The sequence below is a fragment of the Dendrobates tinctorius genome, unplaced genomic scaffold (genome assembly GCF_039654945.1).
Source record: "Dendrobates tinctorius isolate UK_male_01 unplaced genomic scaffold, ASM3965494v1 ptg000028l, whole genome shotgun sequence".
Lineage (NCBI taxonomy): Eukaryota > Metazoa > Chordata > Amphibia > Anura > Dendrobatidae > Dendrobates > Dendrobates tinctorius.
The window spans coordinates 69,647,501-69,668,107 of record NW_027361696.1 but is presented as its reverse complement, the minus strand read 5'-3'; the positions used below and the strand labels follow the sequence as shown (position 1 = coordinate 69,668,107).

The 20,607-nt window shown below is 48.7% G+C and overlaps 1 protein-coding gene across 3 annotated transcripts in view; it reads left to right on the top strand.

The window, feature by feature from the left end:
• The window catches only part of LOC141085522 (transient receptor potential cation channel subfamily M member 4-like), a 174,660-nt gene that overhangs the window by 144,529 nt on the left and 9,524 nt on the right, over window positions 1-20,607 (top strand). For all 3 annotated transcript variants that reach the window (XM_073570942.1, XM_073570943.1, XM_073570944.1), the window contains exons 14-21: window positions 418-563; window positions 1,133-1,245; window positions 2,829-2,927; window positions 3,014-3,445; window positions 4,761-4,893; window positions 11,526-11,700; window positions 12,795-12,963; window positions 19,617-19,798. In XM_073570942.1, coding sequence (XP_073427043.1) covers window positions 418-563; window positions 1,133-1,245; window positions 2,829-2,927; window positions 3,014-3,445; window positions 4,761-4,893; window positions 11,526-11,700; window positions 12,795-12,963; window positions 19,617-19,798 — 1,449 coding nt within the window. The remainder of the gene's footprint in view (window positions 1-417; window positions 564-1,132; window positions 1,246-2,828; window positions 2,928-3,013; window positions 3,446-4,760; window positions 4,894-11,525; window positions 11,701-12,794; window positions 12,964-19,616; window positions 19,799-20,607) is intronic.

Here is a 20,607-nt window from a genome sequence, read left to right as displayed (position 1 = left end):
AGGAGATGATGTCTCTGAAGAATACCAGGCCACATGGAAGATCCAAGACCAATGTGGAGTAAAACAAAGAGCTGCAGCCATAGGGGAAGGGAACAGGGCTTGACCTTTCCATTTATTGCTTTTAGGGTGCATGACACAGTACCTTATTATCTGGGTGGTGCTGGTCTGTTCTTTACAGGTGCCTAACACAACATTTCAGAGTAAAACCTACATGGCTGCAAAAGCAGAGCCAGTCTCTGAGTCATGCTGTCCATGGTTTAAGGCACATGAACCATCTGATGGGTTCCCTTCAGGGCCATAACCTCCACGCACTATGGGCAGGTCAGGAAACTGTGGGCTTGACATATAGTAAATGCTGAAGGCAGCAAATTCAGATGTCAAAACTGTATTGCATAACTATAATTCTCATTGCTGTAGGTGTGTTTAACGAGTGTTACAGAAATAGCGAGAACCGTGCGTTTAAGCTACTGGTGCGCCGCTCAGCCGTCTGGGGAGGTGCCACTTGCCTGCAGCTGGCTTACGAGGCCGATGCACGTAATTTCTTTGCACAGGATGGTGTTCAGGTAAGAGAACATATCAATCATGCTTTCAGAAAAATCCTAAAAGGTCAACCCACTACCTTAAATAGAACTGAGGTCTCATCAATATATTTTCCATGCACTTTCCATACCGGTCATGAAGCCATACACCAGACACACACTTCCTCTTCTGTACAGAAGTATTTTCAGCAGTCTCATTATCATTACAGACACTGTTAATGAAAGTTAACCTCTTTATAAAATAGATAATACATGATCTACTATTCACGAGAGGTGATGTCATAACTCACTTCTTTCTCCTCCCGTGCAATGACTTTTGTCCAGATTAGACCATGCTCAGATAATGCTTCTATACAAACAAGTAGGGTCGGAGTCCATGTATTGCTTCTAATCAAGTGACGTAGGAGGAACTTTGAGTTCACAAGTCTGCAGACACAGAGTGACTGCAGACTTGTAGCTTAAAACCAGACAACCCCCTTTTAATGGTCCTTTTAGTGACCTTGATCTCTGGTCAATGATTGAAAGTTAGAACATTTTTTTTTTTTTTTTATTCATCGAAGCCACTGCAATAATAATACCTTTCTATTCCACAGTCCATGTTAACAGATAACTGGTGGGGTCAAATGGCACAAAGCACGCCGGTCTGGGCAATGGTGCTGACCTTCTTCTGCCCTCCTCTCATTTATACTGATCTGATTGAATTCAAGTAAGTAACCAAATCTTTTTTTTTTTTTTTTTTTTATGAACGTAATCTGAGCAACACTTTGATTTGGAGAATAAATATTCTATATCCAATCAATGTTCCACATCAATTTTCGATGGTCTGGAAATCTTGGTAAATCCAAACAAAATTGACATGCTAAACTAGCAGGATCTTGATATGGTACTACAAGACCAAAAGTGGGTACCAAGTCAAAAGTGGCCAGTTTTTGTTGTTACTTTATTGCCATGGTTTTCCTGAGTATTCTACTTTTTTCTTTTTTAAAATCTGACATTCAATTCCAGAGATATGGTCCTTTCATATGTATTACACATTTTTATGGTCTTTCTCATAGGGGTGTGGCCCACAGGATCCTCTAGGGCGTGTATTTAGGCTGCTTTACATAATTATATTGAGACGCCCACTTAGCAAAGTCCCTAAAAATCAGAGCTAAAAAGGACCATATCTCTGGAACCGTATGCCGAATTTTAAAAAAGAAAAGGCAAAATACTCAGGTAAACAGTGGTAATAAAATATAAATAAAATAAATAATAAATAGATCTTAAAAAAAAGCAAAAACTGGCCACTTTAGAACTGGTGACGGACTTTCTTTAAATAGATGTTGTGCAATTTAGATGGGGTCATAACTTAAACTATGAATGTACAGAAATACTTGGCACTCAAAAATGAAGAAGCAGTATATTCTTTATTTAGCATCCAGACAAAAATAGACTCCTATCGTATGAACGTTTTCGGTCCAACACCGGACCTTCATCAGAAAGGTTTTTTTTTTTTTGTTTCTTTTGGTAGAAAACTGCAAAAGATACAGAGTAATAGATATCCTTAGGTGGTAGCAAAGTCTATGCTGGTATTAGACTCGTGCTACAGCCTCTATATATCTGGTTGGAGTTGGATTAATGTGACTGGATAAAGCAGGGCTACAGGAATGGGTTAACAGCGCTAGGAGTACAGGCTCTGCAAACAGATACAGCGCTTAGTGCCTGCAGGAGGAATCCAGGGTGCCGCTGTGTAAGGAGCCTGGATTCCTCCTGCGGGCACTAAGCGCTGTATCTCTATATAATACCAGCAGCATAAACTTTGCTACCACCTAAGGATATCTATTACCCTATCTGTATCTTTTGCAGTTTTCTACCAAAAGAAACCAAAAAAACCTTTCTGATGAAGGTCCGTTGTTGGATCGAAAACGTTCATGCGATATGAGTCTATTTTTGTCTGGATCTTAAAGAATATACTGCTTCTTCATTGTTGAGTGCCATATTTATGGGTTGGAAACCTTACTTGAGCACCGAACAACCTTCCTTTTTCTCTGGAGTGCCGTGTTCTTTTGCCTACTTAAACTATGAATGCTTCACTGATCCTTAGAGGCAACATAGCCTATAAAATATAAAAATTAATGAAAATCGTTCCCATGTTACATCCTAGGTTACTTTTAGAGGCCAAATTTTGTAAGCCAGGATAAAAGGACATCACGTTGGAGTAATAAATTTAATACATTAATATGCCCCTCTATACATTTTGACAAAATATTATTTGGTCCTTTTGTGATTTGATTTTTTTTTTTTTTGTAGAAGTTTTGAAAATGAAAATGCAAGCGAAGGCACCAATAGAGTTGAAATGGACAGCTTAGACATTGATATAAAGACTACTGTGGCAGAAATAATGGAAGGGTATGTAAAATTAGAATTTTTTTTTACTGATCAGCGCTTTTCTTCGTGGCCTTTTAGTAATGGATATTGTGTACATTAATAATAAGGGAGGAAGTTATGAAGGAGAAGAGTGAACTTGTACAGCTTAAGCCTGTCAAAGCATCCGATGCAAATGCTTCTCACGCTGAAGCCGAAGTCACTAAGGAGAAGCCACGGCCACAATGGATGCGTCGCTGGAAACAGTTCTGGAGTGCTCCTGTGACTGCATTCTTCGGCAATGTTGTCATGTACTTTACCTTCCTTTTCCTGTTCTCTTACGTTCTACTCCTGGACTTTAAAAGACCTCCACCAGATGGTCCAGCCACTTCGGAGGTTATCCTGTATTTTTGGGTTTTTACGATGGTTTGCGAAGAAATACGGCAAAGTTTCTTTGTGGGATCCATGCCCGTTGCACAGAAGGTCAAGCAGTACTTGCAGGACTCCTGGAACCATGTAGACATCACGGCCTTGCTGCTTTTCATCATCGGAGTAATCTGCAGGTACTGGTTTTAACCAATTGGAAAAGTTACAAAATTGAGGCATTATTGCTCATGTCAAGAAGCTTTGTTTTTGGTTATAACTCTCCTGTTCCCATATATTGGTTTTAAAAGAACAGAGTCTTGTTAGCAACCATAAAAGTAAACCATGAAGAATGTTTCCGTATTTATCCGAATGGTCTTTTCAGAACACAGGAGGATAGGAACCCTAGTGCCAACTATTGGAAGTAGCAATCCTAAGGTCAATATCGACCCGTTAAAGGACCTTGCCACATGACTTAGGATAAGATGCCGACCCATAAACTCCAGGTGCAGACTTGTGTTTGGGGGTGTTTGCTCCTCATCAGTGCAAACCGTAATTTAGCTAGGTGAGAGTCATTGCATGGCTTAGAATTCTCCTTACGTCAACTTGGCACGCTCCACAAGGAGAAATTTTACCCCTTAGTCAAAGGCCTCTCACCTAGCTAAATCAGTTTTCCTGCTTTGCACTGATGAGGGACTAGCACACTGAAACACGTGCATCTGCAAATGTTGTTTTGAGTTTGGCTTATTATCCTAAGTCTTGCTGCAAGGCTCATTAAAAGGTCAATATTGAATTTTAGAATTGCTCTTCCAAAACGTGGCTGCTCTAAAACTCGCTGAGGCTATTTTTCATATGTAAATTCCCAGAGGAGCATTGCATGGCCTATAAGTCTCCTTACATTGACTTGGGTTCTCCCACAAGGAGAAACGTTTCTGTATCTGCTGAGTTTATAATAGCTGCCCTTAGACATTGACTTTATATCAGTAGAACCTATTACAAGTTTAGCAAAACCAACAATCTAATGTGTATGGAATCTCTCCACTGTCCCTTTAAGGCATAGGAATGGACATGTTGATTAATATGGCTGATCTTTTGTCATGCCAGGGAGGCAAGTCACTGACACAAATGTTAACCTCACTCAAATGTACTACAGTTGTATTTTAGGGTATAATCACCCTGATATTTTTTGCTGCGTTTTCGGAGCAAAACACTCCAAATAAAACTTGTGATTTTTGAAATCCCAGTGGCTTTTGCAGAGTTTCTGCTCCAAACTCAGCAAAAAAGATCAATGTGGACACACTTTTAGTTACTGCATTTCATAGTTGGCCATTACATCTCAGTAAACCCAAAAAGAACAGACCAACATTGTATAATCCCACCTAAGTTGTAGAAGATCTCACACAAACTCCCAAATATTATGAGCTTGCAATGACGATGGAGAAGTTTTCTAATAAGGAATTGTCCTACTTTTCAACTAAAACCACTAAAATTAACACAATTACTTTGTTTGGACAGAATGATGGACAGCTCATTTGAGTCAGGACGGACCATAATGTGTTTCGACTTCATGGTTTTTACCCTTCGACTTATTCACATTTTTGCAGTCAACAAACAGCTGGGACCCAAAATAATTATTGTCAGAAAGATGGTAAGTGTGTAAACACACCCTTCATTGATTTTTTTCATGTGCATATTTGATGTTGTGTTTTTTGTTTTATTTTTGCTTTTTTACTTACTTTTTGGAGCGGAAAGTGAGCAGAAACTTAATTTTTTTTGAGGAATTTGGATAGTTTCAATTTTGGCTGCAAAAACTCATCAAAAAGACTGTGTGAACACACCTTCGAAGAGGAGGACTTTAATTTCTCCCAATTTTTCTCCTTCGTCTCATTGGGGGACACAGAGACTGTGGTGTGTGCTACTGCCGTCTGGAGGCTGACACTAGGCATACAAAAAACAAGTTGGCTCCTCCTCCACCGCATACACCCTCGCCCCTATAGCGGGCGGAAACCAGTTTTTTGCTTAGTGTCTTTGGAGGCACACGCAGTCTGGTTTCTCCAGACTAGGTTTCTTTTTTCGGTTCTCACTATGAAGAGGAGATAGGGGCGACGGATCCTATAGAAAGGGTCCGATCTCCCCAAACCATCAACGGGCGAGCACGCGTTGAGCATCGCTCTGCATATCCTTTCCCGCACCGAGGGACACCTCTGGGACTTTTCCCCAGACATCTATTTTTCGTGTTTGTTGTTTTTTGAAGACGAGAAGGGGCAACGTATCCTATAGAAAGGATCCGATTTCCCCAAACCAGCAACGGGCGACTACGTGCGAGAGTCCCTCCACGTCTCCTCTCCAGCGACGTGGGACACTATGCCAGACTTAGCCCTGTCCACCCCTAGGTATGGAAACCATGGGCTTGCACACGGGCACAAGACTAGTCTGTGCTCCCCCACTGCTCCACCAACGCTTGACGGCGGTGCTGCACGGCGGCGGACGGTCCCTCTCCTCGCCCTACAGGGCAGACGGAGTTAGGGTGCCTGCACCGTCCAAGAAGGAGACTAGCAGGTGCGGAGGGCCCTGGGCGCAGAGGCCAGCAGAGGTCACCCCCCCCCCCCCAAACCCCCCCCCAATACCTGGGGCAGAGCGGGCAGTGGCTGCACAGGAGGTGGAGGAGAGGACGTCGCTGGGGCCCGGCGTTTGGACCCCAGGTGGGTAGCGCCATTAATTTAGCCCGCGGCTTCGGCCTAGGCCGCGGGCGGAAGTGGGCGGCAGCGTTCCGGCCGCGTCTTAGGCGGCGTCGCTTCGGCGCCCCCCGTCCCCGGTATCGGCGTTACAGGATCCGGGGTGGGGGGTATCGTAATTTAGGCCGCGGCTCCGGCCTGGTCCGCGGGCGGAAGTCCCGCCCTCAGCGCGGCGTCCGTCGGCATCACTTCCGGCGCCGCCCCCCTCCTGGCAGGGCGGGCGCCGGATAAAATGGAGTCCCCGACGGCAGTCCGGGGTAGGCCGCAGGAAGCGCAGCTTACCGCAAGCGCGGCAGTCCCCGGAGACCGCCACCAACGCAGCTGGAGGGGCCTCCCACGGCAGGAGCCGGGAAAGGACTTACAGAGGGGTAAGTGTGACCCCGGCATGAAGGCCACGCTAGGGCATATACGGCTCCCCTCTCCTCCGCATTCGCCCTCCTTAAAAGAAAATATATATATATATAATATATATATATCTATTTTTCTGGCCTTTTCCAGCAGTATGTCTGGAAAAGGTAAAACGCACACATCCTTCTATGCCGCATGCGTTTCCTGCGGGGTTAGATTCCCACGAGCGCAGACCAGTAAATTATGTGAAACCTGTGACACCGAACGCGCCCAGGAGCCCTCCCCCGCAGCAGAGCCCAGAGTGGGCGGTATCCCTCTCTCGGTCTATGGTATCATTAACAAAGGCAATTGAGACCCTTCAGGCCCCGGATAGGGGTAGAGATGACAGCTCGCCTGGTTGGGAGGGTTCTGCCTCCTCACATGAGCCGCCGGCCTGCAGGGGCCGCACTCTCTCTAGGCAGGCACATAGGAAGAGAACACATACTGTGTCGCCAGGCCCCTCCGGTGCTTCAGCATCTGCGAGTGTGGCATCACGCTCGCCGTCACCCCTTTCAGGGAGCGAGCAGAGCTCAGTAGAGGATGTGGAAGAATCCTTGGACCTGGACACCCCAGGGTGCCGGGAGACGGTGGACAGTCTCATTGAGGCTGTCAACCAGACTCTGGGTATTGATGATGAGGTCACCCTAACCGCAGGGCATAAGGTGTCTTTTAAAAAGGCCCGGAAGCCGCGGAGAGTGTTCAGCACTCATCCTGAGTTCGAGGATATAGTGCAGCGGCACCGGGAACGGCCAGACAAGCGTTTTTCGGGACAGAAGACGCTAGGATCAAGATATCCATTTGCGCCAGAGCTCTGTAAAAAATGGGCAGAGTCTCCGGCGGTGGATCCCCCGGTATCCCGCCTGGCCTCAAGATCCCTGTTATCAGTGCCTAGTGGTTCGGCCATCAAGGACCCCACGGATCGGCTCATAGAGGGATTAGCGCGCTCGGTGTATGAAGCATCAGGATCAGCGCTCTTCCCTTCCTTTGCGGCAACATGGGTAGCCAAAGCCATGATGTCCTGGTCGGACTCTTTAAATGAGATCCTGCAGGATAGGGAGTTGCCAGCAGAGGTGGCCGAGATAACAAGTCAGATCGCAATGGCGGGTGACTATCTAATTAATGCATCCTTGGATGTAGCTAATAGCGCAGCACTTGCAGCAGCAAACGCAATCGCCATTAGGAGAGCCTTGTGGTTAAGACTGTGGCGGGCTGATTTGGTGTCTAAAAAATCCTTGACTTCCCTGCCCTTTCAGGGTAACCGACTATTTGGGGAAGAATTGGATAGACTCATTTCGGACGCAACAGGGGGTAAAAGTAGTTTTCTCCCACAACAGAAAACACGGACGCCATTTCGTCAGCCTCAGGCGCGTTTTCGGGCATTTCGCGCCCCCGCGTGGACGGCAACGGCCAGTACCCCCGCTCCTGCGCGCTATAACCATGACAAAGAGCGTCAGGTCACCTACAGGACCAACCCGCTGGGTAGGATGCGAGGGCGTCCGCCCAGATCAAGGGGGGCCAGGTCCCAGAGGCCCTCTACAAAATGACTCGAAGTGCGGTACCCGAGGACAGCAGGATTGGCGGTCGTCTGCGCCGGTTCTGTCACATATGGGCTGCGGTGGCACGCGACGCATGGGTGACGGAGCTGATATCTTCCGGGTACAAGATAGAGTTTATAAAACGTCCGCCAACACGATTTTTTTCCCTCCTGGCTTCCCAAGTCAAGGTCTCGGGCAGAGGCATTACGGGGGGCCATCGAAGTGCTGCAGCACAAAGGGGTCATCGTTCCGGTGCCAAGGAGCGAAAGAACCCAAGGGTTTTATTCCAACCTGTTCGCAGTGCCCAAAAAGGATGGAGCGGTAAGGCCGGTTCTGGACCTAAAGCTACTAAACAGGTTCATCAGGGTCAGGCATTTTCGCATGGAGTCCCTCCGGTCGGTTATATCCTCCATGGAGAAGGGAGAATACCTGGCCTCAATCGATGTTCAGGATGCTTATTTACACATCCCTATTTTTCCCCCGCATCAGAGATTCCTACGGTTTGCGGTCGAGGGACGGCACTTCCAGTTTGTGGCGCTGCCTTTCGGTTTGGCCACGGCCCCCAGAATATTCACGAAGGTGATGGCGGTCGCCATGGCCACTCTTCATTCCCGGGGCATTGTGGTGTTGCCATACCTGGACGACCTTCTGGTAAAGGGCCCGTCCCGTCCAGCGTGCGAGGAGAGTGTCACCATCACACTAGATACCTTGTCTCGTCTAGGATGGATGATCAACAGGAAGAAATCATTCCTCACGCCGGCCCAGAGGATTGTTTTCCTAGGGATGATATTCGATACCTCCCAGGGATTGGTAATTCTCCCTCAGGACAAGGCTCGGGCACTCCGACAGGGAGCTCGAAGATTTCAACAGCCAGGCCTCCATACTATCCGATTCGGGATGGGGGTCCTGGGCAGGATGGTGGCAGCGATGGAAGCAATCCCGTTTGCTCAGTTTCATCTCCGCCCCCTGCAGCATGCCCTGTTAGCGGTTTGGGACAGGAGCCCGTTCTCACTCGATCACCCGTGCAGGTTGTCCTCTCAGGTCCGACAGACTCTTCAATGGTGGACACGCGATCGGTCGCTTCTGCAGGGAAAGACCTTTCCTCCGGATCATTGGTTAGTGATCAAGACCGATGCGAGTCTCTCCGGTTGGGGGGCAATCTTCCGCCACCACACGGCACAGGGGCAGTGGTCGCCTCAGGAAGCTCGTCTCCCTATCAATCTGTTGGAGATTCGAGCAATACGGTTGGCCTTGCAGCAGTTCCAACACGTGCTAGCAGGATACCCGATTCGGATTCAGTCGGACAACGCCACAGCAGTGGCGTACGTGAATCACCAGGGGGGCACACGCAGCAGGGCAACCATGCGCGAGGTGGGACATGTGCTCTGCTGGGCCGAGAGGAGCCACTCGATCTCAGTGGTTTACATTCCAGGCGTCGAGAATTGGGCAGCGGATTTCCTAAGCCGCCAGGACATCACGGCCGGGGAGTGGTCACTACATCCCGAGGTGTTCCAGCAGATTTGCCAGCGCTGGGGAACACCAGACGTGGACTTGATGGCCTCCAGGAAGAACGCCAAATTGGGCGTGTTTGTCGCCCGGTCTCAGGATCCGCAAGCAGTCGCAGCGGACGCATTGGTGATACCCTGGAACCAATTTCGGCTCCCATACTTGTTCCCGCCGCTGCCACTTCTCCCCAGGGTTATCAGGAAGATCAAGACAGAGAGGGTTCCGGCAATTCTGCTGGCCCCGGATTGGCCCCGACGGGCATGGTACGCGGATCTGGTACAGCTCATCGCAGACGTACCATGGCGGCTACCGGAAAGACCAGATTTACTGTCCCAGGGACCGATCTGCCACCCGAACTTAGGGGCCCTGCGTTTGACGGCGTGGCCATTGAATCTTGGGTGCTGACCCAGGCGGGGTTTGGGCGTGAGGTAGTCGCGACAATGGTAAGGGCCCGAAAGCCAGCCTCGGCAAGGATCTATTATAGCACTTGGATGGTTTTCTTCCAGTGGTGTCGGGAACACGGGGTTCCGCCATTGTCCGTCTCTGTGCCCAACATACTGGCTTTCCTTCAGTCTGGCCTAGACGCAGGTTTGGCGCCAAGTTCCCTTAGAAGACAGATATCGGCCCTGTCGGTCCTGTTTCAGCGAAAGATCGCTACCAATTTGCAGGTCAAAACGTTCCTGCAGGGGGTCGTTCATTTAGTACCTCCCTTCAGAGCACCATTGGAGGCCTGGGATCTTAATCTGGTCCTGTCTGTACTACAGGAGGCTCCGTTTGAGCCACTACAGGATGTTTCATTGGCATATCTATCCAGAAAGGTTGTGTTCCTGGTAGCCATAACATCCATTAGGCGAGTATCGGAGTTGGGAGCGTTATCTTGTAGAGCCCCTTTCCTGACCTTTTTTAAGGACAAGGTAGTCCTTAGGCCTCCGCCACCTTTTTTACCAAAGGTGGTGTCCTCGTTCCATATTAATGAGGACATTGTGCTGCCTTCTTTCTGTCCAGCGCCAGTTCACAGGGTGGAAAAGGCGCTCCACACATTGGATCTGGTAAGAGCTCTCAGGAGATACGTGTCGAGGACAGCACCTTTCCGCCAGACGGATTCGTTGTTTGTGATCCCCGAAGGGCGCAGGAAGGGCCTCGCAGCCTCACGGTCAACCATAGCCAGATGGATTCGTCTAACCATTCAGGAGGCTTACCGTATTAGAGGCACGCCAGTTCCGGCTGGAGTAAGGGCGCACTCTACTCGGGCAGTGGGCGCTTCGGCACCAGGCTTCGGCAGAACAGGTATGCAAGGCAGCAACCTGGGCCAGCCTGCACACTTTTTGTAAACATTACAGTGTGCATACTCAGGCTTCGTCAGATGCGAGCCTAGGCAGAAAAATTCTCCAAGCAGCAGTGGCACACCTTTAAACAGGAAAGCATGCGGCTTGGATCGGTGAGTGTTATCCCACCCAGGGACTGCTTTAGGACGTCCCACAGTCTCTGTGTCCCCCAATGAGACGAAGGAGAAACATGGATTTTTGTGAGTACTCACCGTAAAATCCTTTTCTCCGAGACGCTCATTGGGGGACACAGCACCCACCCTGATAGCCGGTTGGCTCATACTTATTATTTAACATATTTTCTTGTTTAAGACAGGGTGATCCCTTTTTTCAGACATATGATTTATTGCATTAAGGCTAATTTTTGTATGTCCTCCTACTGCTTTTGCACTAAACTGGTTTCCGCCCGCTATAGGGGCGAGGGTGTATGCGGTGGAGGAGGAGCTAACTTGTTTTTTGTATGCCTAGTGTCAGCCTCCAGACGGCAGTAGCACACACCACAGTCTCTGTGTCCCCCAATGAGCGTCTCAGAGAAAAGGATTTTACGGTGAGTACTCACAAAAATCCATGTTTTTTTTTCTACCATCTACTTTCCTTCATATTTCTTTTCTTTTTTTTTGATTGTCCACATCTGGTCATAGACATAAGAGACTCTCATTTTTTAGGTCGTTGATACCAACTTTGACTTTTCTTTTTTTTTTTTTTTTTTTGTATAGATGTTATTCTTTCTGAATTTTATTGTGTTGACTTTGAAGGAAGACCTAATATTTTCTCTCTTCTTGTTCCTCACAGATGAAAGACGTCTTCTTCTTCCTGTTTTTCCTTGGTGTCTGGCTGATTGCCTATGGTGTTGCCACCGAAGGTCTCCTACACCCCAACGATACACGGCTGGGGTGGATATTCCGACGTGTCTTCTACAGACCTTACCTGCAAATCTTTGGTCAGATAGAGCTAGACAAGATGGATGGTAAGAGACAAATATGTGCTGTATATAACTATGCCACTAAGGAACACCACGACCATCTCCACTAGAGATGTAGACGTCAGAAGTTTAGTCTTTTTCAGCATTTTGTTGACTATCCAAAAAAAACAAGGGTTTAGTACAGAGATCAAATGATTAAAATAATTTTTTGATCTACCAAAACACCTCAAAATCTTTGCATTTCCACTCACTGGCAATGTGCACATGGAGTATTTAGGAGGAGTTTTTTTAGTGGAAACTGAGCAGAACCGCCAAGTTTTTGAGGAGTTTTGCATTTATGAGGACAACTTGAAGAGTTTACTCTCTGTGGCCATGTGCACACAGTTTCTGCTCCAAAAATTCCTTGAAAAACGTTAAGTGGAAACTCTTCCAAAATGGGAAAACACCTCAAATGCATGACAGCAATGAATTAAGATTTGATTGGTGAGGAAATCTGCCTGTGTAAATGCAGCTTTAGTTTCATCTCCTTGGCACACATCAATGTCTAATCTCCAGATACGAGCCCATAAATTGCCGTTGACCTACAATGTCATTGGATTTGTTGTCTCACGGCTTCTGGAAGAATGGCCCATGTAAGAGAGATGTCCGTGGCTCATTTTGTTCCAGTGTAGTGAAAGATCAGCTGCCCTTTTTAACCCTAGAGTGTTCACGATCTTCAGACTCATGACTTTTAGCTTCTCAAAGTAGTTTTCCACTCCATAGATACTGAAGACCTATCCAAAAAGTAGATCATCAATATGACACAGATTTGGTGGCCAAAAATTAGCACCACCAACCCATCAGCTGTAATAATCTCTGGAACCTGTTTGATATCAACAATGTACAAGAACAACCGTTCCACCATAGCGTTTATTGGACACTGCTGGCTTTGGGAATCAATTTTGGAACAATTGACCCTGAAAGGATAAATTAATTTGAAAGCCTCGACTGATAACATGAGAATCACTGCTCTCCTGGCGTTGGAAATGTCCAACACAACTGACCGCGATACCTGGTGGTTATGCTGGGCGCTGTGGTACTAGGGTAAACAACATGAAGGCATCAATCACATTATCTAATTTTGTCTTTTTACTCCGTAGCTGGGAAGCTGGCCAATGAAAGCTGTTCCGATGACCCTGACGTCATTTTGAGCGGCCTGTATCCTCCATGCGTCAACATATTTGCCAATTGGCTGGTAATTTTCCTGCTTGTTGTCTTCTTGCTTGTTGCAAATATCCTCCTGCTGAATCTGCTCATCGCCATGTTCAGGTAATTAGCGGATAGAAAATAGATTATGTACAGGTCTCCAGTATGTCCATGTCCATTTTATTAGGTTAGGGTCTCATTGATTAAGGGGTCGCCAGATGGAAAGGTCTTTTGACCGAGTTGAGAGCTCATGTGTATGGGAAGTTGGGTGAGATGGATAATAGCCAAGAGAACTTTCACCCGACGACTTTCTCATGCTGCCCAAACCATGGATAGCATCAATCAGATATTGGTTTCAAACGTTGGCCTGGGACTATGCAGCTAGAATGACTAGTCCAATCAGGTCCCCTGCGATCATCTCGTAGATGGATAGGGCTCTCCTTGAGCATGTGCATCAGGAGGGACCTGTCATTCAAGGAGACCGGGGTGAGAAAGAAGTCATCCAAGATACAGTCCTCGGCCGGATTTTCAAAATATGATTTTGGCCGGGTCTGGGAAAGGAGACCCCAATGATGCAGTACTCTTCAGAGTTTCATGCTGCTTTTGAAAATGTACAGATGTATCCTTCCTTCCTTCGCTTTCTTCTAGGATCCGTATTTTGATAGTATCATTAAAAAGTTAAAAAAATGTTACTGTTTCTAATGTATGTTGTTTCTGTTATGTGTCCGCATGATAATGTATGAAATTTGCATAGGGATAAATTGCAACCAATACGAAAATGTAAGCGTGGCTCTGTTATGTGAAGCTAATAGAGACCAGTAGGATCTAACTGCCGGGCATGAAAATTCACCAATAAAATTGAGAATTCTTCATGCAAAGATTTTTTTAAATTAAATATTTAATTTCTCGTTCGCCTTATTGGGGGACACAGAGACCATGGGTGTATGCTGCTGCCACTAGGAGGCTGACACTATGCACAAAAAAGTTAGCTCCTCCTCCGCCGTATACACCCCACCGACCGGCAGGAAATTCCTCAGTTTAGCTTAGTGTCAGTAGGAGGTGGACACGGGTCTTTTATTAGACCCATATCTACCTCAGTGTGCGTCGTTTCTTTGCAGGTTCCGGAGGGATACGGAGTGAACAGTCACATCCGTACTCCCACAAAGAGACTATGAGTACGGCGTGTACTGCCACCCCGTATCCTCATAGGTCTCCGGAGCAGGACCAGGAGCCTCGCACAAGTAGGTGCCAGCCGCACGGACGGTCCTTGCCCCCCTCCTCCCACCATCTCGCCTACCAGAGCCTGAAGGTTGGATGAGGCGCGGATTTCATAGAGACAGACAGCGTGGGATTTTCAGGTACCTTTATTGTAAGGCCCCCTGCCTGGGTGAGTATGTCAGTCTTCCCCCGGCGTTTTCTCTTGGAGCGGTCGCCAGGGGGACCACGTTAGGGTCCCTGCACGCCCCGCATCCCCCCACGGTCACCGCATCCATGCAGGCCCCGGGTCTTCACGGGCCTCGTTCTGTGCTTCCCCCTTTTTTCCATCTTGGCAGGGGTAGCGCTGGGGTCGAGCAGTTCTGGGCAGGGACGCGGCCCGGTGTTGTGACGCGTCTTCCGCGCCGACCCCCTGCTGACAGGCGGCCGCCGCAACTAATTTAGGCCCCGGCTTGTGTTCGGGCCTACCGCAGTGTCGCGGCCACGCCCCCCCGCCCCTTTCTTCTAAGCGGGCTTCACTCTCGCTCTCCCCAGGCCCTCCCCCGCCTTTCCCTCTCCTGCCCAGCATATGGCTAGAGGGCAGCAATTATTAACCCTGCGAGGACCGCCCTTCCCCGGGACCCGCGCTTTTCTACAGGCAGGCGCCATCTTCACAGCCTGCCAGCCGGACGCAGCTGGAGAGGCTCCCCAGCCCCTGTGCAGTTTCTGCAAGCAGCTTTTTGCCTCTTTGGGATGGCCAGCCGGACTTCTCCCTGATCTGCATCCTCGGACAGGTCGAGCAGCATCGCTTTTGGGGACACCGGACCGTGAGTAGTTCTGCACGGCAGACTGACCCTTCTCCGCCCTCTGTCCCCCAACCTTCCGGCACTACCTCAGGTTTTTCACAATGTCTATCCCTACGGCTGATCGTACCCGCTCTTCGGCCCTCCCCTGCACAGCCCGACGCCGCTCAGGAGCCATCCATAGCCCCAGGGGTGAGTGAGCCCCCCTTGCCGGGTTGGGCCTCCTCCCTATCACAGTCGGTGGCAGACCTCACCAAGGTGTCTCGGTCCCTAGTAGCCGTTCTGGATAAGTTGCCCTTGGGAGCTTCTGCGGGACCTAGCACGTCCCAGGACGTCCCATCTGAGCCAGCCAGTGTCAGTCGCAAGAGACCCAGGCAGGATCTCCAGGCGGAGTCCTCTCCTCGCCCTACCTCACCCCATACTCCCCAGCAGTCTCCCTCTCGGGCCTCCTCTCCCGAGTCAGGTGAAGCGCTTTCGGAATCTGAAGGGGTCTTAGAGCTGGATTCGGATCGGGATGCGAACATGAAGGTTACGGTGCAGAACCTCATTGCCGCGATTTACCATACCTTCGACATCACTGACGCCCCTGCGAAATCCTCAGATCAGGAGGTTTCGTTCAGACGGGCGGAAACACCTTCCAGGGTGTTTCCCTTTCATTCCGAGTTTGGGAATATTTTTACCAAGGAAAGGGAAGATCCGACTAGACGCTTTCAAAGAGGAAAGCGTCTCGGCGTGCTGTATCCGTTTGCTAAAGAGCTCACGGACAACTGGGCCGCTTCTCCTTCAGTGGACCCTCCCGTATCCAGACTCTCTAATAATACTGTTCTTCCGCTGTCGGGTGTAGCGTCTCTAAAAGATTCTAATGACAGAATCATAGAATCCCTAGCAAAGTCTGCCTTCGAGGCGGCATCTGTGGCGGTATGTCCAGTCTTTGCTTCATCTTGGGCAGCAAAGGCTATATCCGCTTGGGCAGAGGACCTTCGGCAGGGCATTCTGGATAAGGCACAACCGGAGCATTTGGCCGATCTCGCCAATCAGATTTCCCATGCGGGGGATTATCTGCTTTCTGCTTCCTTGGATGCCGCATCTTGCGCGGTTCAGGCGTCAAGCAACATCGTGGCAATCTGACGTACAATTTGGCTCAAGGCCTGGCAGGCGGACTTGTCCTCTAAAAAGTCTGACTAATCTGCCTTTTCAAGGAGTGCGTCTCTTTGGGTCCCAATTGGACCAGATTATTAAGGACGCTACCGGAGGTACGAGTTCTCTTCTCCCCCAATCCAAGTCTCGCAGACCTCCTCCAAGGCGTCAGTTCCGTCCCTTTCGGTCTTTCCGCCGTTTCAATGCGGCGGAAAACCCTTCCAACCAGCAAAGGCCACAAGCACGTCAGGAAAGAAAGAAGGTCTCCTTCAGGCTCACTCCGTCCTGGCGGTCCCACTCTTCCCAGGGAAGACCACCCAGATCTAGATCTGGACGGTCTACGTCCGCATGACTATCATCGGTCTTCCGTGGGTCCCTTCCAATTGGGAGGTCGACTTCTTTTCTTCAGCGACGTCTGGTTCGCCTCAGTAGAGGACGCTTGGGTCAGAGAGGTTGTATCGACAGGATACAAAATAGAGTTCGTTTCTCTTCCACGGGATCGCTTCTTCCAATCCCGTCCGCCACGGGATCCTGCCTTGATCCCGGGGTTCGGTTCGGCCATCGCCTCTCTCCTCAGCTCCGGGGTGATTGTGCCCGTTCCCGAATCGGAACGATTCACAGGGTTTTATTTAAACCTGTTTGTGGTGCCGAAAAAGGACGGGGCGGTTCGACCCATCTTGGATCTCAAGTTACTCAACAAGAGAGTTCGCCTCCGCCACTTCCGGATGGAGTCGGTTCGCTCGGTGATTGCCTCCATGGAGGAGCAGGAATTCATGTGTTCCATAGACATCCAAGATGCCTATCTACACGTGCCCATATTTCCCGGACATCCGAAGTTCCTGTGGTTTGCGATTCACCACGAACATTATCAGTTCGTCGCGCTCCCTTTCGGGCTCGCCACCGCTCCCAGGGTCTTCACGAAGATTATGGCGGCGTTGATGGCCTTGTTGAGGATCAGAGGTCTTGTTCTTTTTCCGTATCTCGACGATATTCTGATCAAGGCTCCCTCCTTTCATCAGGCCCGCCTAAGTGTGGCGATCGTTCTAGACACCCTGTCCAGTTTTGGGTGGATCGTCAACCGGAAAAGTCCTGTCTGATCCCTACTCAACGCCTTGTGTTTCTGGGCCTTCTTTTCGACACTCGTCGGTCAAGGGTATTTCTCCCACAAGACAAGATTCTTTCCCTGCAGCAGGGCGTCCGATCACTACAGATCGCACGGTTTTCATCTCTCAGGACAGCCATGAGGACTCTGGGGAAGATGGTGGCAGCAATAGAGGCAGTTCCCTTTGCCCAGTTTTCACGCCAGGCCCCTCCAGCAGGCCATTTTGTCCAGGTGGAACAGGTCGGCTCTGTCTCTGGATCGTCCGGTTCGTCTTTCATGCCGGATCAAGCGGTCTCTCAACTGGTGGTTGACGTCTCCCCTCATTCTCTCAGGGCGGTCCTTTCTTCCCAGATTGTCACAACAGACTCCAGCCTCATCGGCTGGGGTGCAGTGTTCCGCAATCACACTGTTCAGGGTCGATGGTCGACTCAGGAATCAGCTCTGCAGATCAATGTCCTAGAGATACGAGCGATCCTTCTGGCTCTCGTCCACTGGGAACGGCGCCTCAAGGGCCTGCCTGTCAGGATTCAAACAGACAATGCCACAGCGGTGGCGTATATCAACCGACAAGGGGGGACACGGAGTGTCTCAGCCCTGGCGGAAGTGTCCAGAATTCTTCAATGGGCAGAGACCTTTGTTCCAACAATTTCCGCGGTTCACATTCCCGGCGTGGACAACTCCCCAATTCTCGGTCGCTCAATTTAACGGCGTGGCTGTTGAGACCGAGGTTTTGAAACGGGCAGGATTCTCTGATCGAGTGATTCATACCATGATCCGCGCCAGAAAGCCTTCCTCTTCCAAGATCTATTACCGTACTTGGAAAGCCTATTTCTCCTGGTGTGAGGCCAATGACATTGCGGACATGGTTTTTTCGCTTCCTTCTGTTCTGGCGTTTCTTCAGACAGGGCTGGATGCGGGGCTTGCTCTCAGTTCCTTAAGGGTCAAGTTTCGGCACTGTCCATTTTATTTCAGAAGACGCTGGCCTCCCGGCCCCAGGTCAAAACCTTTCTTCAGGGTGTGGCTCACACGGTTCCTCCGTACCGAGCGCCCGTGGATCCTTGGGATCTTAATTTCGTTCTTGGGGTTCTGCAAGGTCCTCCTTTTGAACCTCTCAGGGATGTTTCCCTGCCGTCCTTTCTTGGAAGGTGGCCTTTCTGGTAGCCATTACTTCCATCCGACGTGTGTCGGAATTAGCGGCCCTTTCTTGCCGCTCTCCCTTCTTGGTACTTCATCAGGACAAGGTAGTTCTGCGGCCTCCGCCCTCTTTCCTTCCGAAGGTGGTATCTTCGTTTCACCTCAATGAGGACATTGTTCTGCCATCCTTCTGCCCGAGCCCAGCTCATCCTCGGGAGCGATCCTTGAACAAGCTGGACCTGGTCAGGGCATTGAGAGTCTATCTAGCCAGGACATCTTCCTTGCGGAAGTCAGACTCTCTGTTTATCATTCCAGACGGTGCAAGGAAAGGTCACCCAGCCTCAAAGGCCACTATTGCTCGCTGGATCAGATCGGCAATTTTGGAGGCATACCGGGTCAAGCATCGTGCAGCTCCTTCAGGGATCAGAGCGCACTCTACCCGGGCGGTGGGTGCCTCCTGGGCGGTGCGCCACAGAGCTTCCGCGATGCAGCTTTGCAAAGCTGCAACGTGGTCTTCGGTTCACACTTTTGTGAAATTCTACAGGGTCCACACCTATGCTTCGGCGGACGCCAGCCTAGGTAGAAGGATTCTGCAGGCCGCGGTGGTGAGTCCACTGGCCTGATGGAAGTTTGTTTCCCACCCCAGGGACTGCTTTGGGACGTCCCATGGTCTCTGTGTCCCCCAATAAGGCGAACGAGAAAACAGGATTTTTTGGGTTGCTTACCGTAAAATCTGTTTCTCGGAGCCTTCATTGGGGGACACAGCACCCTCCCATGTTCTACAACTCCTGTTCTTATGTTTGTCGATTGGTTACAGTTGAGTTGTTCGTTCTGTTTTCAATCTATTCCGTTACTTCTCCTACTGCTTTCTCACTAACTGAGGAATTTCCTGCCGGTCGGTGGGGTGTATACGGCGGAGGAGGAGCTAACTTTTTTGTGCATAGTGTCAGCCTCCTAGTGGCAGCAGCATACACCCATGGTCTCTGTGTCCCCCAATGAAGGCTCCGAGAAACAGATTTTACGGTAAGCAACCCAAAAAATCCTGTTTTATCATGTAGCGCAATGTAAGAACCAACTGTTGTTCTAAAATAAGAGACACTTTAGGCTGTGTTCACATGTTGCATCCAAGGTCACAGCTGCATAAAAAAACACCGTTTGCTGAAAAATTGCAAAAAAAAATTAGTTTTACGTTCAGTAAAAAATAAAAATGTGTGAACACAGTCTTACAGAGAGTAAGTTATTAGTAACCTTGTGATGTCTGGTAGGTTCCATGCACAAATTTGCCAGACTTGTGAAAAATAAAAATAAAGCAACAATTCAGGGTTTTTATTATGACCCCATAGGCATCTCATTATGGTGCCTCAATATATGTGGTGACCTCTTTTCTCCATTTCTCTTTTCTTCAGCTACACCTTCTCCAAAGTACAAGGTAACAGTGATATCTACTGGAAATTCCAGCGATACAACCTGATAGTGGAATATCACAATCGTCCGGCTCTCGCTCCACCCTTCATCATCATCAGCCACATTCACACATTTATCAAGCGCAAGATCCGCAAAGTCCAGTCTCAGAAGATAAGACATTTCAGTAAGTGCTCACTGAGAAGTACAGTGCTGTCGAATAGAGATCTACTAACATCGAAAGAAAACCCACCCAACAATATAAATTTCCTTGCCAAACAAAAATTGATCCAGATTAGTGATGAGCGAACATGCTGGGATAAGGTGTTATCTGAGCATGCTCGTGTTCTAACTGAGTGACTTTGGCTTGCTCGAAAAATATGTTCAAGTCCCCGCGGCTGCGTGTCTCACAGCTGTTTGACAGCTGCAACACATACAGGGATTGCCTAACAAACAGGTAATCCCTATATGTGTTGCGGCTGTCAAACAGCCATGAGTCATGTAGGTGCGGGGACTCAAACATATTCGAGCGCGCCGAAGTCACTTGGTTAGCACCCGAACATGCTCAAATAACGCCTTGTTATAATTTAGTGGTCACATTTTTGAATATTTTTTTTAAGCAGAAACTCCATAAAAAGTTACATTTTTCTCTTTTTACCAAGCTGGAAAAGTAAAACGTATGTATATATGTATGTGTGTGTGTATGTGTGTATGTATATATATATATATATATATATATATGTATGTATGTACAGTGGGGCAAAAAAGTATTTAGTCAGTCAGCAATAGTGCAAGTTCCACCACTTAAAAAGATGAGAGGCGTCTGTAATTTACATCATAGGTAGACCTCAACTATGGGAGACAAACTGAGAAAAAAAAATCCAGAAAATCACAGTCTGTTTTTTTTTCATTTTATTTGCATATTATGGTGGAAAATAAGTATTTGGTCAGAAACAAAATTTCATCTCAATACTTTGTGATATATCCTTTGTTGGC